Source organism: Bos mutus, chromosome 21 (assembly GCF_027580195.1).
Source record: "Bos mutus isolate GX-2022 chromosome 21, NWIPB_WYAK_1.1, whole genome shotgun sequence".
In the NCBI taxonomy this organism is placed as follows: domain Eukaryota; kingdom Metazoa; phylum Chordata; class Mammalia; order Artiodactyla; family Bovidae; genus Bos; species Bos mutus.
Window position 1 is genome coordinate 8,058,731 of NC_091637.1, and position 23,019 is coordinate 8,081,749.

Here is a 23,019-nt window from a genome sequence, read left to right on the forward strand (position 1 = left end):
GGGAGCCCAGAGCAGGCCTTGGGAGGGCCGGGGCCTCTGCGGCAGAGCAAGGAGGAGATGGGGGAGGTGCAGTCTGGACCAGCTGTTGGGCTGGCCTCCATGGGGGGTCCCAGTCACAAACCCAAAGGCTTAAGGGTCATGAGATGCTTCGCCCTGTCTGCGGAGGACCCTCTGCTGCAGGGAGCTGTTGGGTGACAGTTGGAGGGTTTTGGTGCTGGAGGTACATAGGCAGTGACTCAAGACGGGGTGCTGTGGTGTGTCCAGGACCACGGGGTTTGCCCCCCAAAAGCCAGATAAGGCTAGGTGACCCACTGGGCCCTGCGGTCTGTGATTGAAGGGGTCCTGGCACGCAGGGAAAGTCCTGGGCCAACAGGACAAGTTGGTCTCCCTGGATGAGAACGAGCAACCACAGGGCAGGGTACTGAGGCTCTGGCAGGCGGGAGGGGCAGCATCTGAGATATAACCTTCCTTTACCAAATTTGGGGACAAATCTCATACCCCAAACCAAAACCACCACCCAAAGGGACAATTTCCTGTCAGCAAACTTATCTGATACAGGGAGCCCTCAATTCTGCTGATGGCAACCACTTCTGATTTATCCCTGGGTTGAAGGAATTTCTTGTACCTTCCTCTCCCTGGTGTTGGGATTGAGGTTCTAGGTCTCAGCTCTGCAGGCCGGGGAAGCCCTGCCTCCCAGCATGAATCCAGTCCTTTATGTGAGCCACATGGTCAGCAAGAGGCGATTGAAGAGCCAGGGATAAACCATGCTCAAGGCTGACTTTGGACTGCGAGAGACATCCCACCCCAGTATCTGCCTCGGAGCCTGCCGAGGGACAGTTTATCTTGGAACCAGCCAGGCAAGGCTGAAAGGTCAAAGGTCAAAGTATCTATGACTGGGTGAGACTGCAAAAGAAGGTTAACATGTAGATTGCCCAGCTACCACTGGCTCAGTTTTCCCCGTGAGACTTCTGTATTGCAATCCGAAACAAATCTGAGCCCATCAGAAATCCCTCTGATCAATGAAGATATCATTTAAACATCTTCCCGTTGGCAGCAGGGATCATTTTTATTTCTGGGAGAACAATTCTGAAGCTGGTTGTTTTAAGATGGTTTCAAGTACAACGCAACTAATTTTCTTAAAAACATCACATTTATTGGATGTGATCCTGCAACTCAGAGGAACAGCTGTTGGGTTTGCATCCCTCTGTGTTTGAGATAAGCTATCTTTTGACAGCATTACTGAGGTTTTTTGTTATGTCAGATAAGATAAAAGTAGGAGTTTGTTGCTACAGTTTCCCTTAGTACCGAGAATTCTGCATTTATTGAAATCTAAAAATTCCATATGTTGATTTGAAGATGGAATAACAAACATTGTGATTTGCTTTTAAAGCCACAATTGTAGAAGTAGGCTCTCTTAAGGGATTTACAGGGAATCTTGGAGTTCATTCTTTCCTAAAGAAGATAAACTAGATTTTTTTCTCGGTATTGTATTCCTGCTATATATACACATACATGTACTTATATTATAATTTAGGAAAGAGAAACAATTGTAAAAGTACTTAGTTCCTAAGCTGTTTTTCCATGATCTCAAGTCTCTTAAAACTATTTAAATGAATCTGCATAAGGCTCTCAGATAGTGAATATTCAGTGTGCAGTTTCTTACATATTCTCACATGGGCTCCTGGATCCTTCTGAATTATGTCAGAGATTATTATGGTTCAGTATTAGGGTTTTGCTTTCAACTTTCTGAACTGTAGTGAAATATGTGTATGAAATATGGAATTGTTTAGTCGAAAGCTTCCTTCACTCTTATCTGTTTACTGCCTACCCGTGTATCAGCTACCAAAAATAAGCCTAATCCTTTGTCTTCTAGTAGAGGGATACTTGGTGATGGTAATGTGTCCTTTCTTGTGTTCCCAGATACATAAACAATATAATTCTTGATATCTATCTTGTCTGCAGAGGGAAGTTTCCAGGTAAGAAAATGTGTGTGTGTGCACGTGTGCACACACACACAATATATATTTTGAAGTAAGCTAACTATATACCATAAACCTTTACACTTTATATATATGGGCTTCCCTGGTGGCTCAGAAGGTAAAGAATCCGCCTGCAGTGCAGGAGACCTGGGTTCAATCTTTGGGTTGGGAGATTCCCTGGAGGAGGGTATGGCAACCCACACCAGTATTCTTGCCTGGAGAATCCCATGGACAGAGGAGCCAGGTGGGCTACAGTTCATGGGGTCACAAAGAGTCAGACATGACTGAGAGACTAAGCACAGCAACTATAGACCATAAACCTTTACACTTTATGTGCATCAACTCAATAAACCAGTCAAGACTGAATATTTGCAGTAAAAGATACTACAAATAAGCTATCATATACCAAATGCTTATCATGTGGACTCAGATGGATTCTGGTATCTAAAAGACCAAATAAAAAAACAATGGACATTTTTATGTTATGAAAAGGAGTGTCTATTATGTAAAGTTAGCATTTTTAGAACAGTTTATATCCTTTAATCATCAAATAGATATGGGGCTGGGGTCCCAGTGGGGAAATGGCTATAGTATCAGGAAGTAAATTTTTAAAGAAGTCTTCCCCTAGATAGTACAAGAGAGGTATTTGATGTTGTTTAGTTGCTAAGTTGTGTCTGACCCTGTAATCCACCAGGATCCTCTGTCCATGGGATTTCCCAGGCATGAACACTAGAGTGGGTTGCCATTTCCTTCTCCAGGGGATCTTCCCTGCCCAGGGATCAAACCTGTGTCTCCTGCATTGGCAGGCGGATTCTTTACCACTAAGCCATCAGGGAAGCCCTGAGACGTTGTGTGCACAGTCGTGTCTGACTCTCTGCGGACCCACGGGCTGTGTAACCTGCCGAGCTCCTCTGTCCACAGCATTTTCTGGACAAGAATCTTGGAGTGGGTCGCCGTTTCCTCTTCAGGCATCTTCCCGACCCAGGGATTGAACCTACATCTCTTGAGCCTCCTGCATTGGCAGGCAGGTTTTTTATCATTAGTGCCTCCTGGGAAGCACCAAGAGCAGTACTGGGGAAATGTTGTTAAATGAATAAATCAAGGGCAGTTGATGCCCTTGTGTTTTTGTATTTATGTTCACAGACTTCATGGATTTTGGCAAGCTGAGTCCCAAAGGTTGTGGAAAGCTGCACTTACGTATTTTCTGCATAAAAGGTATTTTCAAATGTTAAACCAAAATATTTACAAAGGTAGCCTGTGCATATGTGTTACATATTTTCTTTGAAAATTGCAAGATGACATTTTAAGTAATAGCCAATTTCTTTTGAAATTTTTTAGGTAGCTGAAACGCAAAGGAAAAAAACTCTCCATGTGAGTATGTACAACTTGTATGGATCTTCAGGGTGTTATGCTGAGTGGAAAAGGCAGTTGCAAAAGGTACATATCTAAGCTAAGCATTCTCAAAATGGTAAGATTACAGAGATGAAGAACAGTCAGAGATTAGGGAAGCAAAGGGTGTGAGTGCCTTAGGGCAGCCCAAGGGAGTTTCCTTGTGGTGATGAAGCTCTTTATCTTGATTTGTAGTGGCAATATAAACCCTGGCATAGAATTATATACAAAACCAAGAATATATATGCATACATACATGCATGAGAACGATGAGTGCATTCAAAAACTGGTAAAATCCTAAGAAGGCCCGAACTCTAATTAATCCTCAATTACTGTAAATGTCAATTTCCTGATAAGGTTATAGTTATGGGTGGGGGAGCCTGGGTGATGGGCACACAGGATCTCTCTATAGTGGTAAGGCAACTTTTTGTTAGACTCAAATGCCTCTGCTGAACAAAGGATTCCAGCTACTAATCAAAAGTACTTCAGAAGCGATTTAGTCAAAGACTGGTATCGTTTCAGGACATGGGTTTTTAGCTATAAATGCCAGACTCCTCATTTAGTATATGCTTAGTAGTACCCAGGTCTGTAAGTCTTCAACTGTGTAATTCAAAGCAATTGCTGTTTCCATAACTTCTATTAAATCTGTAGAATCAGGAAATTTTAAGAGTGAGCAGGAATCTTACACAGAATTTTCAGGTTACACCTTTGGGTTTTGGTATCCCCATTTTTAATCTAAAGGTTATATCTTGGACTGCAATGCCCTGCCTAGTTCTAAATTTTATAACCCACAACTTTACAAAATAAACGACAGAAACTTTAATGGTGATCTTATAAATTTTTCCTTGATATTTAGTGCATGAGACAAACTTTTCAATTTATGGCTGACTGCAAATGTGGATGCAGAAGAGACTCATTTAACATCATCTCACACATTATAAACACTTGGAGAGTAAATTATCTGGGTTTATGTTTACCACTTAGCTGAGCTTTATAATTTTCCAGGACAGAGAGTCAAGGCAGTTTTCTGAGATGACATATTGTTACATATTCCCTGTACAAAATGTATGACTTCTGTCCATTTGAGTATGTATGTGGAGAGAGGAGGCTACTTAGACCTACCTAGCAGGTCTGCCACCAGACCTACTAAATTAATCCTGGAAAGATTCTGGCCAAACAAACACGACAACTCAGGAAACTTTAGGAAGTAGTCACTATCATTTGAGAATAAACGGAGATAATGTTCTCTCAATGACCAATAGAGCTTAAGCTTAATCTTTCACATCAACTACCCTTTTTCCTGGGATGCTAATAACTGATCACCCTTTGGGGAAACTGAGGCCATCACAGAAACAGGCTCAGAATGCACCAGGGTGGTGTCCGGCCTGATGACAGCACACATCTGCAGAAGGATCTCAGCGGTAACACTCTGTATCATGGTGTTGATTTCCCTTAAGTCTGTCACAATCTGAGTCATAGTCTTAACAAAAACAAAACAAGACTAGTAACTCACAGCATCAGTGGAATCATTTTATTAACAAAAGGAACCCATGGGGTTCAGACAAGAGTACAAAATACAATTATTTTTTTTTTCCTTGTGGGTTAAATTGTTACATTTTTATAATAAAAATAAAAAGCTTTGATAGTTAACTTATCAAAAACATAACCCCTGCCTATTGAGTTTCTTATTGTGCAAAACAAAAACATGGAAGTTCTGCCCATGGAAGAATTGTGTGAGCCAAAAGATGCACATTCTCAATTTCAAAAATTTTGCATCAAAAAGAAAATTCTAAGGCCACGGTTTCTTTGCAAACGAAACAAGAGGAGAATATACAAGCAAATAGCAGCTAAATTTTTATCATCATTCCCAAGTATTCTCTATTCCAATGTAGAATCTTCTACATTCATCAAATAACTTCTTGATTATAAAAAGGTATGCAGTTTCAACCTACTGCTTAAGGTCAGATATACCAATATCAATTCAATAAGGCAAATCATACCTTTTAGCTATTCTTGTTAAGTGCTAGAAAATCAGCTCTGTTTTACTTTGATGGGTGCACTTTATGATTTCTTTAAAAAAGGTGGCAAGACAATCCAAGTGAAGACCCTAGTAAGCAGCTGCCTTTCTACCTGCAGTCAGATAATTAAACTTGCTCTTCCTCCGTACAATTTTGTTGTTTCTTTCACTGTGTTTTGGTATCATGGAGATGGACAATGTCTTGACAAAACATGTAAACTGTAATTCAGAGGTCAAGAAATAGCTGATCTTTTTTTTTAAAGTACAAATAAAACTGTTCAGACAACACATAGCTTCTTACACACAAAAACAAAGCAAAATAAAAGATCACCAAAAAACCAAAGGAAGGAGCAACGATTCATGACAATTTCAGTACCGCAATTATTGGGAGAACAGTTTGCACTGTGATTTTCAACAGAGGCTTACAACGGAAGAACGGCTTATGATGCTTACGTGATTACAGAGGAGAGAGGTAGCCCAGAGGATTAAAAGTGTACATTTACCTAATGTTTGTATAAAAATCCCTGATCAAATGTCCATCTAATTTTTACATACAAAATTTAACCTTAGGACTTTTCTAACTGAGTATACTGATTGAAAGAAAAGCTAATCATTCAGTTGAGTGAAGTACAGTATTTGGCATGGGAAGCACCAGGGTTTCTAGAGCGAACCCTTAGGACATGGAGAAAACCAAAGTACTGGGCTGGTCCAAAATCTCTGTCATGCGGGTCCCTACCTCCCCTTCCACTCAGCATCCAGAAATACTCTCAGCTCATGAAACCAACAGATTAAAGTAAAAACAAGTGAACGTTTGACTCTGACTAGGAGGTGACAGAGGGACATAAAAACACTGCTCAGACTTTTAGCAGCAACACGATCTTGGTCTTAATATCCTGAGGTTCAAGGATAGTAAAATATTGCACCAAAATGATAAAAAAAAAAAAAAAATCACAGTTTAAAGAGAATTACTAAAGAAGTGGAATAACAATGGATAACACAGTGACTGCCATCGTATCAGTACACTTATGTCTCTTGAGAGGAATTAACTTTGTGACTTTAAAAAAAATGGTATTTCTGCCTTCTTGATTTTACATTAACTTCAAATACCCTTTGGTATACACATACTAACCTTCATCTAATGCTAACCTTACAAGTTTTGCCCTTAGTCCAGTTTCTGGTTTGGGGATAGGAGAGATAAGACTGCTATAGACAAATGAGCAGAAACTCCAGAGAAGACTTCTCAGGCCTGGAGCTTTAAACCGAATCTGATTCTGATAACACCGTTAGAGGTAGGTAAGAAAAGGCCTTTTCCCCCGCACTGTGCAGTTATCAACGCATCCTAAGGATGCAAGCTTTTTTGTTTTTTTAACCCTTTTTAAAATATGCTCCTAGGTAATTAAGACATGAGGAAAATCAAACATGTACCCTGCTAAAGTATTTAAAGAGGGTTAGGAAGTGGCAACTTCAACAAAATGTGTTATCAAGTTGAAATTCACCTTTCCCCTTTCAACTGACAAGCCTTTTAAGGAACTCATTCTTGGTTTCATAATACTGTAGAGCCAATTTATAAACTACTTCTTAGACTATCACTAGAAGAATGAAAACTGTACTTCATTAGTACCTCCTAAGATCATGACCTCAGAAAACGATTCTTTTAAGGACCTTCAGTCCTATCAACTATGGTAAGAAATCATGACGATCCTGACACCAGAGGGTCTCGCTTCACATTTAGAGTGGGCCCCTTTCCTGCTCACGCACATTCTTGTGCTGCTACATTCTCTAAAATCAAGTCTCCTCCCAATATGTCCACATTGCCTCAGCTGCTCCACTTTGAGAAACCTTTAAAGACACGCTCACAGTGCTTCCACTCTTCACAGGCACCTTTCCTTCTCCTGGGTTGGCACAGGCACCCCTTCACTTACTCTATCACCGTCTGGACTTCCAGTACATTCTGAGACTTTTCACATCACATATTCATCCCACCGTTCAAAGGGAACACAAGACCACATCACAAACTTGTGCAACAATCCTGTTGGCCAGCTGGAAAGTTCTCGTTGCATTTTTTTAACTTCTTCCACCTTCGGTCTTGGCGTTATGTTCTTAAGCTCATCCTCCCTCCCTGTTCCCCAAAAAGCAGGGGAAGAACCAACATTCTAATTGGATGATGAGCACAGTGACTTCTGAAACATGTTCAAAGAATGAAGGAAACAGGCTGGGTCTCCTCTACATCACTAGGATGTGGATCAACCTGTAAAAATGAGCAGACCGAGATTAATACTGCAATGTTCTTTAACACAACTATAGAATCTATTGCTAATTACATGATGATAGCTAAGCCAAGCTGCTCAAAGCTACTATGAAGAAGCCCCAAAGACTTCTAAGTTCTAAGAATACTATTAAGTTCTCTGTATTCCGGGTCCTTAAAGGCAATTCATGGTACTCTACATGCATGCTAGAAAATACCAAGAAAATATTGCAAAATGTGATAAATGGACCAGTGATAATTTATCATCATCATGATAGAAAATTGTCGTATGTATCTTTTAATAACTGGGAATCAACAACGGATACAGGATTATTTACAAACAGAACAGCACAAGCCTAGTTTTCTTGTAATGTGTTTACCTCTGAATAAAGTGGTGGAGGCTGAAATCGGAATTCCTGGATGCAGGCAAACATCGGACAGCATGACTCTCCCTCACAGTTAGGGGGCTGAGGGTAAGGAGGAACGTGTTGAGAGAATTCTTCCTCCGACACCACGTCTGCATAATTTGGTGGTGCTGAAAAAAAAAAAAAAAACAAACAAAATAAACCAGTTGGATCTAAGAAATCCAGGCAGAAACTAATTACATTAATGTCTACTGAACTCTGATAAAAATAAGAAATTTAGCTTAATTTGAAAATAAAACAAATGGTATTCTTCCCTCTAATCAGGAAGCTTTTATGCCCATTACAACAAAAAGTATTCAATGGATTCTGTTTTTATTAAGTACTACACAAACAGTGCGACATGACTGAGCGACTCAACTGAACTGAACACTGATTCTATTGTACTCTCTTGAGTTGCATACGTTACAGTCTAGGTAAAAAAAAAAAAAAAAGTCATGAAATGTGGCTACAAAAAATACATACATAACAAACCATACTCTGATTATTTTTCATTGCTGCTGCTGCTGCTGCTGCTGCTAGGCCGCTTCAGTCGTGTCCGACTCTGTGCGACCCCATAGACGGCAGCCCACCAGGCTCCCCAGTCCCTAGGATTCTCCAGGCAAGAACACTGGAGTGGGTTGCCATTTCCTTCTCCAATGCATGAAAGTGAAAAGTGAAAGTGAAGTCGCTCAGTCGTGTCTGGCTTTTAGCGACCCCATGGACTGCAGCCCATTACTTACCTATTATAAACAGCAGTTGGGAGATGTGGATGGTATTTCTGGACGTGCCATTGGGAATTCTGTGTCTTGGCTAGGCTAAACTCTCAAGTCCCTGCCTAGAATAATGTTTGCTGATTTTTAGTAATAAGAAGAGTGAGGACAGTCACAGTGGAAGTAGCAATTATCATCTGAGCACTTTCTATCTCATATGTGCTGCTCTTACATACTCTGTATGTGTGACTTCATCATGAAAGAACCTCAAAACATCTTACCTTCGGGCTGTTCCGGCAGAGTCAGTGTCAACCAGCTCATATCCATAATGAACTGGCTGGCAACGCTGGAGTTTCTGCTGCCAAAACCATTGTATGGAACTGTGCCAATCACTAACGGCAGCTCAAGCATCAACTTTTTAGCACCAGGAATGTGAATGTACACCTAATACGCCAAAAACCAAAACAACAACAAGAGAGAGAGAGGCACAAATGTAAGTTAAACCTTATAGTGAGTAACCCAATTATTTTTTCATAAAAAAAGCTTCTTTTGTCTGCTACTATTCCCAACACGATCGCAAACTGTCCTGACAGAATAAAATGAGCAAACCGAATGAAGAGCCCACAAAATACAGAGAACGCTCTGTGCTGGAGAACTGCGTCCTGAACACACTTCACTGTCAGTGAGCATGGCTCACACAAAACCACAGGAAGTTAAGGACACATCTTCACCGTAAGAGCAGCCCTGACAGCACCTTCGTTCTCCCACCTTAATTAAACCCCTCAGGGGGCTAGTTTTTGATGAAAAAACAGAAGAGATCCTCTATTTCATAATCTGTTGTGACACTGACATAAAAGGACATCTCTCGGGGGCACAGCACCGGGCCTGGCTCCACGCCCGTGTCTCACGCCCCCCGGGCTCCGCACTCACGGCTAAGGAGTAGTGCACGCGGATGATGCAGCAGTCCAGGATGGACGGGGTCACGGGCGGGATCTTGAGGGTCTTCCCATTCCAGGTGTCAGTGCTTCCGGAGGCGATGTGGTTCCCGCGCGTTGGCCACCATGAGCCGCACGGTCTTCGTCTTCCCGCTGGCCAGGTACGTCTGAGTCTGGAAAATGGCAGCTTTGGGAACAATCAGACGAGAGGAACAATTCTCTATTTCTGCATAGATCGGAATAGCTTCTCCTAAAAAGAAAACAGAAACACCTTCAGAGACTCTTCAGGAAGTTCTCACCACAGTGGAACAGAGCCGTCCCTGACGCAAGCTGAAATGTGGCAATGTGACTTTAAGAAATTGAGAGGCCTCATGGAAAAATTTACCCTGCAAATCTGAGTCAGAGAAAAGAAAATTCACTGCAGCTTGTGCAGATAATGTTTTCTAATTATTCCATGATTCACTTTTCTAATGTAGCAATATTAGGCTACCAATTCTAAAGACCTATAAATGACCATGATCTATAACAACTGAGAGAAGATATACAAATAAATGATTTAGTACTATCTTAAGTACCAAACTCATCAATGCTTAACAAAATCTGCCCGAAAAAAGAACAAAGTTTGCACTTTAGGAACAGATGTTAAGCAGTGGATGGCGTAAACAAGTTTCACACCCACATTATACACCCACTGTCATACTATCCCATACCACCCGCGTCTCCAACCAGCCAGAACCCTGGAGCAGGGCCATATCCACTGGATGGAAATGGGCCTTTCACAGATGGTTGTTCTGATACCAATCTGACTGTTAAAGAGTGTCAACGTTCTACATTTTAGCCCTGTGTGTACAATTCCCAGCACGGAGTCAGAATGCCTAACAGTATTTTCATACAACAACAGCTCTCTTCCAAGCAACATTGCTTGGAATAGTCTTCTGCAACATTAAAATAAATGCTGGCATCTTCTCATTTTGGTGTTAGTCTTAGTTATGAACGTACCAGGACTGAAGTCAGAAATACTAGGATCATTGGGATCTACTCATCTATTTATAAATATTTAAATATCAATGATTTATACTAGAATCATATTACTCATGTTTTAAAATAATATATACTTCATTAATCACAAAACATATTATTCAGAATTGTTTTCAATTAGCTAATTAACGAATCTTGCATTTGGAATTTTAGACAGTTTGCTTACCGTTGCAGTATCCCTTTCTTTCAATTTTGGCACTCAGCGAGACTGGACCAGAAGTGAAAAACCAACAGCCAACCATTTTCTCTTGAGTTTTCAATACAGGGGTCTTTAAAAGTTCAAATAATAAAATTACTTAAATTGATCTAGAAAATTCATACAACTTATGTCATTTTTTTAAATAAAATAGCTGTAGAGAAATGTCTTCCAAAAAACAAATCAACCTTTTTTATCTTCTTGTGACATTTTATGCAACATACTGAAAGAAAGCATTAAAAAATCATTCCCTTTTCAGGAAAACTAAGTGAATTTTCCGATTCAAATTAGGGTGACAGCATGCTATTTTATTCTATATTTTCACTGTGTTTCTGGGAAATGAACATCATCCTTTAAAAAAGCAATCAGAACCTAACTGTAGCAGTCCCTATTAACATGACAGAACTACCTTTTCTAAAAAAAAGAGTTTAGGTGTAGATCAGGAGGAGAAACTGCATATAAATCAATAGCCAGAATGTTCCATTTGTCTTGGAGTTTAAAATGTTGAATAAGCAAACAGCCTTTTGTCCTTACTTCAAATGCATTATTAGGCAGAAATTTCAAGGGTACTTAGAATAATTTGGGGCTTCTGTGTTATGGCAGTACAACAACACACCAATGTAATGGATCTAAAGGATTATTGAACTCACCACCCCACTTTCTATTCTACATCAGCAAAAAAAAAAAAAACAGGTTTAAAATACTCAGTTTACAAGAGGCACAAGCCAAAATTCACTGTAAAACCCAAAGTTGCAATATATAGCTTTTTAATTGTTGAAGGATAATAAAGGATAATTAGCATTTCTTTTTGCAAAAAAAAAAAAAAAATTTAAATTATTTGCCACAATGGCCCCATAAATTAATTAGAATTAGAATTACTTAACCACCCAATTCTAAGTAGTTTTTAAAAACACAAGGCAGTTATTAGCATCATCAATTTTCAAAATAGGTGTTGAACAGGTGATAAGTCACAGCTAAAAGCTGGGTCAGGCTATTGCATGATTTTGGCTGCAAGGGATCATGCAGCTAGGCTTATCTGTTACATTTTCATAATAATTTCGTAACAAGAGTAAATTCTATTTTATTTTTGTATGAAAATAGAGTTAAACAACTTTTAACTCCTATTTTGTTTTTTTTTTTCCCTCTGATCTTTAAAAACACTGGCTAGAAAGAGGAAACCTCCAGTACTAAAAATATATCTTTGCAACATCAGTATCATGATGGAAAGTTTAAATTATTAAGTAAAAAAAAAATCATTCATTCATATTTAAATGAAGAACCATTAGGTCCTTACTAGCTATCATGAAAGTACAAGGTATAATTTTATATTATTTTGATAATATGGGTCTAGATAAAAGAATCTACCTCATTAGCTCCCATCTTGCCTATTCTGTTGTTACTTACAGCCTGATCTTTCTTATCAGCCTACAGTATTTCTGGTGATTATTAGAAGTTCAATGCTTTAATGCAGCCAAATCTGTCATAAGGAAATGAGAAGTGAAAGGAAGTCCAGAGCAGCTGCACATACTCACTTAGCGTTAGAAAATGACATGCAAAATGCACGGAGACACAGCATAATGGCCTGAGCGTCAATAACAGGCTGAGCGTGATTAGTACTCTTCCGTAATTACTGTTCCTCACCCTGCTATTAGGGAAGAGTTTAGAATACCACAGCCCTGGGACTGTGGCTGCTCTGGGAAAAGTAACTACTCTGTGCGCGCATTATTATTATTAAGCCTTATTAATGCATTTCGAGCCCATGTAACTTTTTGGCAAAAGAAGCCCTGAAAAACAGGGACACAATCAAGAGTATTACCGCACACAATTTGTAATTTGCCCGACTTAGAATCATATATTTATAGTGAACGCATATGGGTTATAAGATTACATCAAAAAGTGACAGGATAGGCGGCCACTAGACTTGCTAAATGCAGGGATGATGGCTGAAAGCAAAAAGAGGGGCAGAGGAAGGGAGGGCAGAAGAACGTACTAGCAACGCTGGTGTGTTGACATCGATGTGACTGACGACCTGGAGTTCCCGCTTAACGCTCTGATCAGGTGCCTGGGGTCGTTCCAAAATCGCTCTCACACAGTACTGAATGCTTCCATATTTCCCAGTGAAGGAGGTTACCAAAGGTCTGCAAGAAACCGAAGACGTGATATTTAAAGTTTCTTTTTCAGTTCAAAACAGGAAAAAGCTCTTAAAAGTGTTGTAGTGGTGGTTTAGTCGCTCAGTTGTGACTCTGTGATCCCATGGACTGTAACCTGCCAGGCTCCTCTGTCCATGGGATTTTCTGGAGTGGGTTGCCATTTCCTTCCCCAGAGGATCTTCCCCACCCAGGGACCAAACCTGTGTTTTCTGCTTGGCAGGCAGATTCTTTACCACTAATCCATGTGGCTGCTGTTGCTAAGTCATTTCAGTCATGTCCGAATCTGTGCAACCCATAGACGGCAGCCCACCAGGCTCCCCTGTCCCTGGGATTCTCCAGGCAAAAACACTGGAGTGGGTTGCCATTTCCTTCTCCAGTGCATGAAAGTGGAAAGTGAAAGGGAAGTCGCTCAGTCGTGTCCGACTCTTAGCGACCCATGGACTGCAGCCTGCCAGGCTCCTCCATCCATGGGATTTTCCAGGCAAGAGTACTGGAGTGGGGTGCCATTGCCTTCTCCGATTCATGGAGAAAACCCCTTAAATTAAGTGTCAGTTTTGTTTAAAAAAAGAGAGGTAACAGGGGTGGGATCTATCAGAGGTTACTTATGATAAATATTTACACCTGAGTGTTAGAAGCTACTCAGTAACCATACAATGTACAGACACCTTCCAGGGAAAGAAAACCCCCAAAGCTACACAGTTTCACTTACTCAGATGGAAGTTGAAAACTAAAAGGAAATTCATGTTTTCCAGGCTGTAGTAAGAGGATGCCTTCCCCTAAAAAAGACAATATATTTTTATTTAAGTTTCATATTAGATCAACAATTTTCAGTATAAATCATAATTTTTTTAAAGGGAGGTTTTCCTGGCTGTACCACTGAATATACTTCAAAAAGTACGTTAACCTGAGACTTAGAGAATTATTGATAAATTTTGAGTCAACTTTTACCAAGCTCAATTTCAAATTACATATATATGTGTATATATACATATATGCTATCTGCAAATAGACCAATTACATAATTGCCATCAAGTACCAGAGCTCCCACATACATATGTATGTATACACAACCATACATACCTATATACAGTATTTATTTTCCCCACTTGTATACTAGCATGAGTATAACCTGAGATACAAATATTACATAGGACCCAAAACTAATTTAGAAAAAAACCAGATCTATTTATTTTAGACTACTCTTTGGGCAGAGCTGGAAAAGGAGGTGAAAAATTTCTTTGTTGTGTTATGAATATTGGGTATAATACTTAACAGCCAATTCAACAGGACCAGTTATTAGGCAGGAATCAGTACTGATCAATAGAGAATGTTGTTTCACTTGGGATAGAGAGGTGCAGATGGCCAGAACTCCTTCCTCCTGCTCTGGGGTCAGTCGGCCCCATTTCGTTTCAAACAGCTTACCCCTGACCATGAGAAAGCTGGGAGGCAGGCTGTGGATGGACTGAGCAAGGTCAGAGGCACTGCTGGAGTGCCGACTGAGTGCAGACTCTCGGCCAGCTTCAAAGCCAACGCCAGGGATGTCAGTGTTGGTCGGGTGGCTCCCCAGAGAGACCTATAAACGTTCCCTTCATTCTGTGTGCACAGATCCAAGTACAGAACTAAATCTCCCAAGGGTGGGGTGACTGAGATGAAAAAAGTGCAGCACAGGCTGAGCACTTTCTCTGAGATTTGCCTGGTCAGTTGATACTAAAATGGAGATTTCTATTGTAGCCATTCATTAAAAAAATTTTAAAGGTGAAAAATCACTAGTGAAATGGGATAATTTTTCACTTAAATAGTTAATAGGTCTTAGAACTTAATAGTCTAAGCCCTTCATCAATTCAGTTAATATTTCAACCCCATACTTTTGAAAGTTGTGTTAGTCATTCGGTCATATCTGACTCTTTGCCACCCTACAGACTACGGCCTGCCAGGCTCTTCTGTTCATGGGACTCTCAGGCAGGAATTCTGGAGTGGATAGCCGTCCCCTTCTCCAGGGCATCTTCCTGACCCAGGGATCAAGCCTGGGACTCCTGCACTGAAGGCAGATTCTTTACTATCTGAGCCACCAGGGAGGCCCTTCTCACTTTCAACCTTGTACTTTTAGAAAAAGGGAATGCATCATTGGCTCATTAAATCTCCTAACTCTATCTCCGATTTTCAATGTGTGATATATAAGGTGCAAAAAATCGTAACAGCATTTGCCACTTACAGTCATTCAGATAGAAACACTGAAAAGGTGGTTAACTTGGAGGCAAAGTGGTAAGTCACAGGGACACGTGAGATGTTAATGACACATTAAATAATAGTGACAGAGCGAGTCCCAGGGCTCAAGGGTGTCTGGGGCCACTCTACAAGCCCCAGCACCAGAAGGCAGGAAAGCCTCTCCACTCTGTAACTATCAAGTACTAGGCTCAAGGAATCCCGATACTCCTGAGACCTGGTTTAATGTTCCAAATCGTAATCATCAGATAACTGAACACAATAAAGTACTTAAAATGTTTAAAGATGTGGATTTCATTACATCCAAAATTTACAGTGATTGTCAGGTACAAAGCTGATACAAAGCTAAGTAACTTCAATCTCCAAATAAACCTTGGGAGGAAAGATGGCTACAGACACTTGTCTGCAATGACCCTAGGCTGTAAACTCCAGGAGTTGGGGATGGACAGGGAGGCCTGGCGTGCTGCGATTCATGGGGTTGCAAAGACTTGGACACAACTGAGCAACTGAACTGAACTGAATGACCCTAGGATGCCCAGTCTGTTGTTGGGGTTGGGGTGAGGGTGGGGGGTGGGGTGGGGAGGGAACCATCTCCACAGTTGATGTAAGCGGTTGGCATGGAGACAAGGGTTAGGTGAAGGGAAGGGCATTGCAGGCAAGTGTGAAGAACAGAGCTGTGCAGGACATTGGAAGAGAATAAGAGAGATGAAGTTCTCTCTTCAGAGAAAAAACAAATAGGAACCAGAACATTTAAAATGACTCTGATGTACACCCGTGGCGGACTCATGTCGATGTATGGCAAAACCAATACAATATTGTAAAATAATTAGCCTCCAATTAAAATAAGTAAATTTATATTAAAAAAAATAAAATGACTTTGAACTGCCTCAAAACATAAAAAGGAAAAAAAAAATGTTCAGAAAGTTGGGTAGCTGAGCTGGTAAAGAATCCTCCTGCAATGCAGGAAACCCTGGTTCAATATCTGGGTTGGGAAGTTCCACTGGAGAAGGGATAGGCTACCCACTCCAGTATTCTGGGGCTTCCCTGGTGCCTCAGATGGTAAACAATCTGCCTGCAATGCAGGAGACTTGGGTTCAATCCCTGGGTTGGGAAGATTCCCCTGGAGGAGGGCATGGCAACCCATTTCAGTATTCTTTCCTGGAGAATCTCCAAAGGACAGAGGAGCTAGGCAGGACACACCCCATGTCTCCATGGGGTCACAAAGAGTTGGACATGACTGAGTGACTAAGCGCACAGCACAGCACTGGAATAAAATCTTTGCTTGCTTTCTTCTTCTTTATTAACTTTTAATTAAGAAGGTCCATAAACTGAATCATGTGTCCATTCTGCTCTCAAGGTTTACTGCTTTATGCAATGAGACCTACAGTGTCACAAGATGCTTCATTCACTCATGTTCCTCAGCCCAAGTGCATAATTCAGGGCACTGGTGAGTCCTGAGCTACCAGACCAACACAGAGGCAGAGCCTGGAGCTCAAAGGTTGAGGAATGTACACAAGGTCATCCTCCTGGTGTGCCGCCAACATGTGAAACCAACTCTCTGATGTGTCTTGTTTTTCTACCATTATTACTGATAAAAATATGAAGAAAATCAACCACCAAGACAGCAAGTAGTTAGATTAACAAGGCTAACAAATTATCCAGTACATTTTTTGAAAACACATCCCATAGCCTAGATTTCAAAAAATCTCTTCAGGTGACTGAAATTCAGCTAGATTTTGAAATTAAACAAACCTAAGAATCTACAGCTATATAATGTTGTTAAGTTCTCTCAGATTATAGATACTAGGTTTTTTTTCCCCCTCTATTAAGTCAACTAAAATAGACTTATGATTTTACTTTTCGCCAGTGTTTGTTACTGTATGTTCTAAAATAAGCTAAGATTTTTCAGGTTGTCTAGAATGAGCCATTCTACTTCATCAGAATGACAAAAAATCTGACTTGTGAATCAGAACACTATTTGATAGTCAGTATTTCACCAAAGCGTTTTTCCCATTGCAAATCCCAGGTCTAACTTCTATTAATCTTACATCTATTTATTCAGTAGTTATGGGCACAGACATACAAGCAGTTCAAAATCGTGGACAAAAACTCAGTAGTTATGGACACAGAGAGTCTGAAGTCCTGGACAAAACCCAGTTACTTTCCTCTTCCATTGCCCTTGACTCCAGTCAGCCATCTTGAAAATCTGTGTTGTCTGTTACCTTTGGGGAAGGCCTGTGTGGGCTGATTCTGGAAACCATACTGATGAAAGGGCATAGAGCAAGAAAGAACTGTCACCTAACTTACTGCATTTATTAATCCCAGAGAGGGCTTTGGTTCACATGTGCTTTCCTCACTGAAGTTTTTGGAATTAGTTGATGCTCACATAAAGATTTAACTGTGAACAGTCTACTGTTCCATAGCAGGACAAGGCAAAACTGCATTTACTATTAATTTCTGTATAATACATAGCAAAGGTTAAACACTGATACACTGCATTTCATTCTTCAACAGCGGAGTCTACATCACTGTTTCATTTTACAGATAAATGCTGAAGCTGATGAGGCAAAAAGGTAAACAGTTTAAAGGAGCTCCTCAACTAAAAAAAGACTAAGACTCGCTGTCCCTGGTATTTTAAGGGAATCTATTTTTGCACCGAACATTAACGGAATCCATGCTGTGAATTTTCACAGGGGTACTTCTGGAAAATCCTACACTATTAACAACTTCAGAAGCAGGGTCATTATTCCTCCACAAACTCTTTCAGTGGCCAGATCCCACTGTAACTCAAGGTTTATGGGAGGTGTAAGGAAGGAAGAAGATGCAAAGAGAACAAAAAGAAGCGAAGGATAAAGACAAAGGTAGAACTCTTAAACCCGCTCCCCAAAAGGGGGGGATCCCAGGATGATGGATCAAGTCACAAAGCACTTCCTTTGAACTCCTAATGCTCAGGGAACGACTTCCCTCCTAAGATTTGAGCTTTTTGCTAACTCATCATGAAGCAAGAAGGATGCGAGTTGGGGGTTGATGGCGGGGCAGGGGGGAATGCCGGTGAAGGGAAGGCCCGTAAAACACCGGGCACATCAGGACAGACTGGTTCTGCCCTCCATTCCTTAGGCCACAAGGAACAGGACCTAGAGCCCCAGATCCTGGTTCCCATGGCAACGGCTCACTCCCACAGCCTGCCTAGGCGGTCCTGGGACCCCGATGCAGCTCAACGCCCAGCGAGGCAGGGGCGGGGCGCCAGGTGGAGAGGAGAACCTTCTCCCCGGGGTTGTGAGGTGGGGATGCGCAGGCATTGTTGCTTGCCCGCCACAGCCCCCAAAGGGATGCTGGGCCACCCTGCGAGCGGACCCCACCCCCAGAAACCTTCCCCCGCCCAGCCCCCTGGCCGGCGGGCATCCCCCGGAGCGCTCCTTCCCCGTCCCCCCGGCCCCTCTCCCAGGCCGGGGTCGGCGCTCACCGGCCGGGGGCTCACGCAGGCTGAGGCACACGTTGAGGTACTCCACCTCCGAGGCGGCCGCCGGGGCAGCGGCACCAGCGCTCGAGCCCCAGGAGGCGGTGGCGCGGCCCTGGGCCTCCAGACGCAGCGCGCGCAGGGCCACCGGCTCGGCCGCCTCCAGCAGCACGTGTCCAGCCACGGTCTCGCCACTCGAGTAGCAGCCCTTACGCTCGTCCTCGAACACCAGACCCAGGCTCTTCACGCGGCCCTCGGAGCCCGCCGCCGCTGCCGCGGACCCCGCCTCGCCGCCCATTCTACCGGGCGACGCGGCCGCGCCGAGGCGGTCGGCAACGGCCCGGAGCTGGGGTCGCGAGCCGAGCGGCACCGCTGTCACGGGCGCCAGGCGCACGCCGCGGGCCCCCGTGCCCGCCGTGCGCTGCCCGGTGGAGCCCCGGCGCGCCGTAGGGCCTGTCGCTTTAACAAACCCAGCTGGCTAAGGCGAGGGGCCGGGACAGCCCACCCCCGGCGCACTCCCATAGGCCGGCTGGGAGCTCCGCGACGTGCCGATTGGTTGTAAAGGGCTACTGAGTCATTTCATTGGCGCCCCCGCGCACGGGCTGGAGCAGGCCGGCAGTGCGTGATCAATGAGTGGTGACCAATCAGAGTACGCGAGCGTGCACGTGCACAGGCCGCTTATTGGCTGGGGCAAGGCACGGTCTTGGGGCCCTGACCAATAGAGAGGCGTTGCGCCCATGTGGACAGCTAGTGGGAAACAATATTTGTTAGGGAGGGGGCGGAAACAGGAATCTCCGGCTTGTGGCGTGTCAGCCGTTCCCATGGTTACAGTTGGAGGCGGGATTTCTAGCAGCCTGGGCTTAAGGGGATTCACACTGGAACGTGAGGTGGTGGCTGCAAGGGGTTTGTGGTTCTGATTACATCTGTATTAAGAGGATGTACGTGTCCTGGAAAACGAACTCAATAGTATATCCTTGTGAGATATGGGGGCCGGCCACCTCGGAATTTAGGTTCCCGAGCCCTAGCCACTCCCGCGTTTCAGAATTGCCCGCCTAAGATAGAGCTGCAGACAGGGAGACTGAAGGCTGGGGTTCTCAACCTGAAAGGACCCTAAGGAGTTCAGTTGCCCATCTCCTCTTTCAGCCTCTTTAAACGAGAATGGTAGGAATGGTCGTTCTTCCAGCTCTGAATAAGGTCATCAACCAGGCTGTTTCTAAACAAAGTCTGCCACCCAAGTTTCTGCCCCACCCTAAAGGAGTTCCTGACCTCCGTGTCATAATTCAAGAAAATTTCTCGTTGCCTTGATGACTTGTTCTCATTGTCCGCAGCTCCTGTCGCCTCTCCTTAGTTTCGTTTTCTTCTTTAATCCTTCATTCCTTCTCGATTCTAATTTTATTATTATTGTTATCTAACGTCTCTGCCACTATCTGGCCATGATTTTCTAACACTTATAAATTCTTCCCTTATTAAAAAAATAGCAACGTTGTGAGCGATCACGGAATGACCAATCATATACTGAGATTTAAAAATCTTCCCTGATATCGGTGTTTCTTTTGTTTTTTAAAATAATCCCAAACTAACGGTTGATTTTCTGCTCTAAATTTAGCGTGTTAACATGGAACTTTAATAAAGTTTTTACAAGGTTTACAACTTTTATCTCTTCCTAAAGAACATGGAAAAGGCCCCAAATCCATCTCTGCATAAATTCCTGAAATAGCTGCTCTTCTCTTTTTTTCCGGTTTATCTAGATTTGCCCCCAGCATGCTCTTACTCTACCACTTTTCTTTATAACCTAACCTAACCTTGTTTTCCCTGGTACCTCAGCTGGTAAAGAATCCGTCTGCCATGCAGAAGACCCCCTTTCCATCCCTGTGAGTTTAGACCAACACAATCATTAATATGGTTGATTTTAGGGTTTTAGGTGTATTATTTTACTATTTGCTTAGTTTGTGCCTGTGATGGGTGTTTCTCTATTACACCTTTCCTGTCTTTTCAAATATTCCTATATCTTTTAGTAATCTATTTAAATGTATCCACTGATTTTGAGCTATATCTCTTTGTAGTGTTTTTGTTTTTGCTTTTTTAAGGGGTCAGTAATCCTGAGCGCCGAAGAACTGATGCTTTTGAACTGTGGTGTTGGAGAAGACTCTTGAGAGTCCCTTGGACTGCAAGAAGATCCAACCAGTCCATTCTGAAGGAGATCAGCCCTGGGATTTCTTTGGAAGGAATGATACTAAAGCTGCAACTCCAGTACTTTGGCCACCTCGTGCGAAGAGTTGACTCATTGGAAAAGACTCTGATGCTGGGAGGGATTGGGGGCAGGAGGAGAAGGGGACGACAGAGGATGAGATGGCTGGATGGCATCACTGACTCGATGGACATGAGTCTCAGTGAACTCCGGGAGTTGGTGATGGACAGGGAGGCCTGGTGTGCTTCGATTCATGGGGTCGCAAAGAGTCGGATACGACTGAACGACTGATCTGATCTGATCTGATCCGAACCCTTTGATGCCATAGTTGGCATGTATATTACATCCACATGTATTGACAACGCCATCAGACAGTGTTTACATTTTTGCTTCAGGTAATAACATGTATTTTAAAGAATCTAAGAGAAAATTTGTCTATTTTCATCTATTACTCTTTCTTTATTCGGAAGTTCCAAGTTGCCGCGGGGAATAGTTCAGGTTGAAGGATTCCTTCTAGTATTTTAGAGAAGGCCTGCTGCAATGAGTCCCCTTAGTTTGTCTGAGAAAGTTTTATTTTGACATCATTATGGAAGGATATGTGTGCTAAATATGGACTTCTGGGCTGGCAATTTTTTTTTTTTTTTTTCCATTGCCACATACCTTATTTTTAAAATTGAAATATAGTTGGTTTACAACATTATGTTGGTTTCAGGTGTACAGTGTAATGTTCTTTCTTTTAGCACTTTACAGATTTTATACTATTGCCTTCTCAGAACCTTGGTTTCTAATAAAAAACCAAACAGTCCTTCCAATTGTTCTTGCCATGGACATACATAAAGGGAATTGTTTTTCTGTCTACTTTCAAGATTTTGTCTTTATCTTAGTTGTCAGCAGTTTGATTATAATGTGGATAGGTTTGGTTTCCTTTGAGGTTATTTTGTCTTACAGCTGTATGTTTATGTTTTTCACCAAATTTATGTTTTCTTTGATAATGTCTACCTTTTTTTCTGCATTTATCTCTTTCCCATTTCCTGTTAGGACTTAAATTTGATGAATAGTAGACCTTTTGATATTGTCCCACAGTACCTTGAGGGTGATTTTTTTCAATCTTTTTTCCCTTCTGTTATAGAAATTGGATAAATTCTGTTGATCTGTTTGCAAGTTCTCTGACTTTTTCTTCTGTCACCTTCACTGTGTTACTGAGATCATCCCACGAATTTCTTTGTTTAAAATATTGTATTTTTTAGTTCTAAAATACTCACTTTAAAAAATAGTTTTTATTTCCCTGCTAAGAATATCGATCTTTTTGTTTATTTCAAGAGTATTTACCTTTGTCTCATTGAACATGATGATAATAGTTGTTTAAAGGTCTGAAAAAGTTTCTATATCGGGATAATCTTGAGCTTGACCTCTGATTGTCTTTTCCGTTGAGAATTAGTCACATTTCCGTGTATTTTGTATGTTGAGTAATTTTAGATTATACCATAAACATTTTGAATCTTATACGATTCTGAGTCCTGTTAAAATCCTCTGGAGAATGCCAGCTATTTTCTGTTGACAGGTAGTGAACCTGTGTGTGTTCAGACTGTCCTGAGCTCTCCTTCTGTGGGCAGAAGTTCCTACGTCAGTTCAGTTCTTAAAGACTTTGTTCTCCTGCTGTGGGTCTTTACCCTACGCAAGCAGCTCAGAGTGAGCCTAGGACTCTTATCAGTTCATACACAGAATTAGGGGCTACCTTTCCCTATTCCTTTCCCCTTTATTATTTTCCCCATTTCCTGTGACTCCCAGGGGCCCCTTCATCCAGCCCTCTGGGTAGAAATCTGGTGTTCTTCTAGGCGTTGTAGCTACATGTACTGCTGTGGTTGGAGTTAGTATCAAGGCCAAACAGTGAGGGAAAGGAAGGAAGAAAATGTGGTCTTCACACTCCAGGCCGTAGGGTCCTCCATCCAGATGGACAGGTTTTCTCCTTGGGTTTAGGTCCTTAGGTTCCTCAGGGCAGGGCCAGGAGAAAAAAAAAAGAGAGAGGAAAAAAGTCCCAAATCTATGTGACTCTATACTGATCACAATGGTTATGTAAACTAAAGTATG

The 23,019-nt window shown here is 42.1% G+C and overlaps 1 protein-coding gene across 1 annotated transcript; it reads right to left on the bottom strand.

The window, feature by feature from the left end:
* Window positions 1–4,877: 4,877 nt before the first annotated feature.
* ARRDC4 (arrestin domain containing 4) lies at window positions 4,878–19,211 on the bottom strand. Its single transcript, XM_070357906.1, is given in 9 exon segments — window positions 4,878–7,633; window positions 8,011–8,165; window positions 9,026–9,188; window positions 9,675–9,795; window positions 9,797–9,929; window positions 10,884–10,986; window positions 12,904–13,051; window positions 13,773–13,839; window positions 18,750–19,211. Coding segments are annotated over 9 exon segments (1,239 nt in total). The 5' UTR covers window positions 19,042–19,211; the 3' UTR covers window positions 4,878–7,576.
* Window positions 19,212–23,019: the final 3,808 nt, after the last annotated feature.